General features: G+C 49.2%; 1 protein-coding gene across 1 annotated transcript; it reads right to left on the minus strand.

Annotated features, from left to right (window-relative positions):
- Positions 1–1,071: 1,071 nt before the first annotated feature.
- LOC111649411 (mitogen-activated protein kinase kinase kinase kinase 3-like) lies at positions 1,072–6,683 on the minus strand (the record flags this gene model as incomplete). The annotated part of the gene is made up of 15 exons (XM_023399165.1): positions 1,072–1,737; positions 1,835–1,890; positions 1,966–2,036; positions 2,231–2,323; positions 2,460–2,528; positions 3,547–3,718; positions 4,051–4,154; positions 4,402–4,460; positions 4,934–5,051; positions 5,135–5,195; positions 5,435–5,514; positions 5,694–5,778; positions 5,859–5,900; positions 6,145–6,224; positions 6,521–6,683. Coding segments are annotated over 15 exons (1,341 nt in total), but the record flags the coding sequence as incomplete, so codon positions are not given.
- Positions 6,684–6,687: the final 4 nt, after the last annotated feature.

Below are 6,687 nucleotides of genomic sequence, written 5' to 3' on the forward strand. Positions count from 1 at the left end.
GTCCTGGAGCAGCTGAACATTAAAGTGCCAGTGAGAGCTGCATCTAGTGGTTGGTGAAATGTGAAAATTAAAAGCGACTAAATGATGCTCAGTGAAACCTACTGGATAAATGTGACTGTTCAGTAACCTGTTGCTAAAACCATGTGTCACGTAAACCCTGTCCAGCCTGGCTGCCCTCACATTCCCATCCAACACTCTGACCCATGTGTGCTGCCTGACCAGAGGATGTCTGAGCCTCCACACATCACCTGTGATAACAAGGCAGATGACTTCAGGTGCAGTTCCTCTCCTGTTCTCCCCCCATCACCACATTCACTCTGATCACCCTGTTCCAAGAAGTCCTTTAACTTCTGGAACAAGTCCAGCCTGTGCGAGCTCTGATTCAGAGCGTGATATTAATGAAGCAGAAAGAAAAGTCCTGTGTTTCTGCTCTGACCACTACAGCCCTGCCCGTCACCATCTCTGTGGTGGAGATGACGTGGACGTCCAGGCCCGGAGAAAAGAGGACGGCCACACCAGCAGAGAGGTTGGTCCCACGAGACAGGAAGTACTGACCCTTCCACCACAGACCTGTCTATCTCATTCTCTGTCACTGTGTGTCTCCTACAGGTAAATAACATCCCACCTCTTCTGTGTGATCATCTCTGAGATGCCTGCCCTCCTCTGTCGATCCCTCCCACCGTTAATCTTCAAAGAGCCGACCCTCACCGAGTGCATACCAGACTGAGATGTGAACAGGAGACAGTAAGAGGAAGTTCACCCAGTGCAGCATCATGACCTTACTGCTGATGTTTGAGTCTCTTTGAACCTTTTCCTTTATTGGCCTTCAGCTCCTTTCTGAGACTCATCAAACGTTTTTTATCATCTGACAGATCCACACAGACTCTCTGCAGAGTCCACACACTTTAAATCAACTTCTCTACATCTGGAAAATACAGGGACAGAGACAGAGAGAGAGACAGGTGACAGAGAGAGAGGAGAGAGGGAGAGAGAGACAGACAGACAGATGACAGGGAGACAGAGCCAGACAGATGACAGGGAGAGAGAGGCAGAGAGAGAGAGGGAGACAGGTAACAGTATAAAAAGACTTTATTTGACAGTATTTACACGTCAGTGTAGAACAAACTTAATATTTAGACAGTTGCTGACACAAGGATCTGAAGTCACTTCCTGTTGTGTTGAAGTCACTTCCTGAAATACTGTAGATCTGATGATGATGATGATGAGCTGACCTGCAGCATGTCTGCCTCCTGTTGGTCGGGTGAAGAACAACATGTTCCTTGACATGGAGGTAGCGTCGCAGACTGAAACTCCATCGTCTCAGTTCTCACAGGGTCTTCAAACCGGATCCACTGCTGGTCTGGTTCTCTAAATGACATTAAGGCAGGGGAACAGATTCTGGTTCTGGACCACAGTCATACAAGACCAGACTTATAACTGGAACAGTTCTGGTTCAGAATTTAGGACATGGTTTGGCACTGCTTTGGTCCTGGTTCAGTCCTGGTTCGGTCCTGGTTTGATAATGGTTTGGTCCTGGTTCAGTCCTGGTTTGGTTCTGCTTTGGTCCTGCTTTGGTCTTGACTTGGTCCTTTTTTAGTCCTGGTTCGGTCCTGGTTTGATGATGGTTTGGTCCTGGTCTCTTTCATGTCTCAGTAGCTGTTCTCGTGTCCGGCGAGGATGTACAGGTTACTGTGCTCAGTTGGATTATCTGTCGCTCTGCTCTCCAGAACCACCACCCTGCAGCAGACAGGTGAGCAGACAGACAGGTGAGCAGACAGACAGGTGAGCAGCAAGGTGAGCAGACAGACAGGTGAACAGAAAGGGAAACAGTCACCTGTCGGAGCCCAGCAGACGGAACATCCTGCTGATGTCGTTGATCTCCTGAGTGATCTGCAGAAAAAAAAGGACATGATGACACAGCAACAAGGTGGCCAGGTCCCTGCTCTCTGATTGGACGGTAATTACCTCCTTAGATCTGAAGCTCCGCCCCTGCATGCCATGTCTCCAGAAAGCCAAAACACTGTCCTGTAAACACACTGAGGAGGAGACTAAGGTCAGCACACAACGCACCTGGAGACAGGTTCAGGTGGTTTAAGATGGTCCACAGTAGATTTAAGGTGGTTAAACATAGATTTAAGGTGGTCTACAGTAGATTTAAGGTGGTCCAATGTAGATTTATGATGGTCAAATGTGAATTTAAGTGGTCTACAGCAGATTTAAGGTGGTTTACCAATTGATTCAATCTGGAAGTTGAAGGTGAGCTCAGCTGACAGCTTCTTGCTGGACTTCAGCTTTCCCTGGAGATTCACAATTTTTATACAACCTGTAGGAAGTACAAACACGTCTCAGGTCATCTCTGACACACTGTGAAATCCTTCAAAATAAAATTTCAATCATTAAAATAATTACATGTTTATATTCAGATTTTTTTTTTTAATCATCTGGTTCCATGAACTTACGGTCCAGACAGACCAGGACGGTGTCTGTCTCCAGCTGACTAACATGGATCACACAAGTCTGAGGGTTCTCTGCAACGACACAACACTTTCAGACGTATACACTCAGGAGGAGAACCTGAGTCAGGAGGAGAACCTGAGTCAGGAGAACCTGAGTCAGGAGGAGAACCAGAATCAGGAGGAGAACCTGAGTCAGGAGAACCTGAGTCAGGAGGAGAACCTGAGTCAGGAGAACCTGAGTCAGGAGAACCTGAGTCAGGAGGAGAACCTGAAACAGGATGAGAACCTGAGTCAGGAGGAGAATCTGAGTCAGGAGGAGAACCAGAGTCAGGAGGAGAGCATGAGTCAGGAGAACCTGAGTCAGGATGAGAACCAGAATCAGGACGAGAACCTGAGTCAGGAGGAGAATCTGAGTCAGGATGAGAACCTGAGTCAGGAGGAGAACCTGAAACAGGATGAGAACCAGAATCAGGACGAGAACCTGAGTCAGGAGGAGAATCTGAGTCAGGATGAGAACCTGAGTCAGGAGGAGAACCTGAAACAGGATGAGAACCAGAAACAGGATCAGAACCAGAATCAGGACGAGAACCTGAGTCAGGAGGAGAATCTGAGTCAGGAGGAGAACCTGAGTCGGGAGGAGAACCTAAGTCGGGAGGAGAACCTGAGTCGGGAGGAGAATCTGAGTCGGGAGGAAAACCTGAGTCGGGAGGAGAACCTGAGTCGGGAGGAGAATCTGAGTCAGGAGGAGAACCTGAGTCATGAGTAGAACCTGAGTCGGGAGGAGAACCTGAATCTGGAGGAGAACCTGAATCAGGACGAAAACTTGAGTCATGGGGAGAACCTGAGCCGGGAGGAGAACTTGAGTCATGAGGAGAACCTGAGTCGGGAGGAGGACCTGAGTCATGAGGAGAACCTGAGTCGGGAGGAGAACCTGAGTCATGAGGAGAACCTGAGTCGGGAGGAGGACCTGAGTCATGAGGAGAACCTGAGTCGGGAGGAGAACTTGAGTCGAGAGGAGGACCTGAATCTGGAGGAGAACCTGAATCAGGAGAAGAACCCAAGTCAGGAGAACCTGAATCAGGAGGTGTACCTGAGTCAGGGGGGGCCGGACAGGGTGAATTGGGGTCGAGGGTCTGGAAGCTGACAGGTTGGTTCTGTTCGGTTCCCCTCCTGAGGCCGATGCAGATTAGAGGGTACGGCTGCTCCGGGACGACCAGCAGTTCCAGAACCTCCAGAGGACACGGTGGCTGGAAGTCCACGTTCTGGTGAGGGTGGGAAGATAAAGAGTTAGAAACCTTCATCCTGATCATGGTGTAGAGCTGCATGTCCATCTGCAGGGGTCACTGCTGACACTCTGGTTGAGGATCAGGTATAACGCACGTCAGTTTGGGGCAGGTAAGACACACCTGATCTTTTAGGAAGCAGCTGGTGTTAAACATTTCATCATCTACAACCTCTACACATCTGTTCTCATTAATCCTAGTCCCGCTGGGGGCCCAGGTCTGTCTGGGGAGGCGTCCAGGAGGATCCTCAGGTGAACATGTCCATGAGCAAGGCACTGACACTGAAACCACACAGGTGTTTTCTGTCTTACCTTCACTAGCATGAACCTTTTCATGGGCTCCACCCACTCCAGCAGGACTACCCCTGATTGGAAGGCGCCTCCCAGGTACTTATGACCTGTGTAGGGGTTCCTCACTATGGGGAGAAAAGGGAAGAAAGGGTCAAAGGTCACCACTGTCCAAGTGTCCTGGGCTGAAATCTGATGGTTTCCACCCTACGTTCACCTGAGACATCACCTGTCTACACCTGTCTCAAGTGAGATAAACTACCTTACAAAAGTCTTACCTGCAGAACAGGTGAGCTACACTCACTGTGAGACAGAGACCAAACACATTAAACTAAGGTGAGAATGGTGCATGATGGGAAACAGTGAGTGACTCACCAACGCAGCCTTTCAGACAGCCCTTAGTGTCGGGAATCTTCTGAGAGACGGAAAACTTCCTGGAGACGAAGACAAACAGAAGGAGACGCTGTGAGTCTGAGACGACCAATCAGCTGGTGCTCCATCGCTCCATGTCTCTGGGTGTCCTCTGTGTCTTCCTGCTGTCTGCTGGTTCTCAGTCCTGACTGATCAGGACGAGGCTTATGGCCACACCCAGACCCACTGTCACATGATGGCAGGTGGACCTATGTAGATTTAAGGTATTCTACAGTAGATTTAAGGAGGTCTAGAGCAGACCTAAGTTGGTCAAGCATAGATTTAAGGTGGAACCTACATGTTAAACAGTTGAAGAAGAAGAAACATCTCCCACCACCTAGAGACAGTCCAGCTGCCTCTTCAGTTCTGGACAGGACCACTACAGGACGTGGACTGACTGTTGGCTGTTTATAATTTGACTTCATTAACCCCCTGTCTGACACCAGACCATGTGCATGTGTTACATGTTTTTAGCGTGTTTGTTGGCTGAACTGACCGGGGCAGGATGCGGTCCGGCAGGCGGTGAGTCGGGATGGAAACTGGCAGCTTCTGTTTGTGTCGAGCCTGTTCGAACAGACCGCACAGACTGTGGCAGGACAGCTGAGAGGCTTTACCTGCAGATGAGACTCGGGGTTCAGAGAACTAAGTGAGGGAGGAGCAGTAATTCAGTAAACACGTGTGTGTGTGTGTGACTCACCTGAGATGGAGATCAGAGTGTTGTTCATCACATAAACCCAGGTACACCTGCGAGGAAACAACTGCACACACAAAAGTCTCAGTCACTGATCTAAGGTCAGATACCAACACCTTGAAAACTGGAGGCTGCAGCGTGGAACCGTTGAGTCAATGGAACATTCAAAACGTACAGGAGAACGCTATGTTCATCTCTGTCAGAGAAGAAGATACAGGATCACACATGATCCAGGATCAGGGTGGTCAGGTGGGTTAGGGGTCAAGGGTCAGGCGGATCAGGTGTAGAAACAGTAGCGTGTCTCACCTGCTCCATACAGTTCTCATGCAGCTCGTTCAGGTTCAGGGTGTAAATTCCCTCCTCAGCTCCAAATATCAGATACTGGTCTGAACACAAAGACACAAGCGACTGAGACTCGTCTCGTCTGTGTCTCAACAAATGACTGAAAAAATTATCTATAGAAAATGAAAATCCTGAGATGTATTGTTTAATTATGTAATTATTTCAACAGGCTGAATGATGAATAGAAACAGCAGCACAGATGTCTGAGGTCAGGGGTCAGTACCTCTGGTGTCGGGGTTGATCCAGGAGGCAGCAGAGTGAATCTTCAGAGGACAGCCGTTAAAAACCTTCGAGAAACAAGCTCCCATCTGAGAAACAGCAGAACAAGTGAGACTCTGTGTGTGTGTGTGTGTGTGTGTGTGTGTGCGTGTGCGCACTGAGGACTCACGTGGACTTTAGGAGTAGGTGGGAGTCCGTTACTGGCTGGTTTCTGATGAAGGAACAGTCCGAAAGTCAGACCACAACAGCATCAAATAACCAGAACCACCAGCAACAACATCTTTACTCTCTGAACTTCAGGTCGACCTTAAATCCCAGAACTGATGAACCTGTTTCCGTTTTAATTACAATTAATCATCACATTCACTTCAATCAGCTCAGAGACCAAAAACCAGGTATCAGCTGTCAGACCCAGACCAGGACCAAACCAGAACCAGAACCACAGTTTATCCTACCAGAGGATCTCTGCTGTCTTTACTGCTGTGGACAGCAGGAGGCGCTGCTGACTGATGACCGGGTGGGGGCGGACCATTTCCTACAGAGCGAGAGAGACATTATATCAGGGAGAGAGAGAGAGGGAGACTATATAAGGGAGAGAGAGAGAGGGAGAGAGACATTATATCAGAGAGCGAGAGAGACATTATATCTGGGAGAGAGAGAGAGAGAGACTATATAAGGGAGAGAGAGAGACATTATATCAGGGAGAGAGAGAGACATTATATCAGGGAGAGAGAGAGAGAGAGACTATATAAGGGAGAGAGAGAGAGAGAGAGAGAGAGAGAGAAGGGTTCTGCAGGATCTAAAGGGTCTGGAGGGTTCTGTAGATCTTACCCAGGCTGCTGAGTCTCTGGGGGGGCAGTTTGGGGGGTGGAGGTCTGGGGGGGCCCTGGGTGGTGGACAGGATCAAGCTCTCTGACAGAGGATGACGCTTTACGGTACCCTGGTCCAGGTTGCCATGGTGACCATTATCAGGAAGAAGGGGTCCATCCTGGGGGGGG

This window comes from Seriola lalandi, unplaced genomic scaffold (genome assembly GCF_002814215.2).
Source record: "Seriola lalandi dorsalis isolate HSWRI2012SDOR001 ecotype SW California unplaced genomic scaffold, Sedor1 jcf7180002050725, whole genome shotgun sequence".
In the NCBI taxonomy this organism is placed as follows: Eukaryota; Metazoa; Chordata; class Actinopteri; order Carangiformes; family Carangidae; genus Seriola; species Seriola lalandi.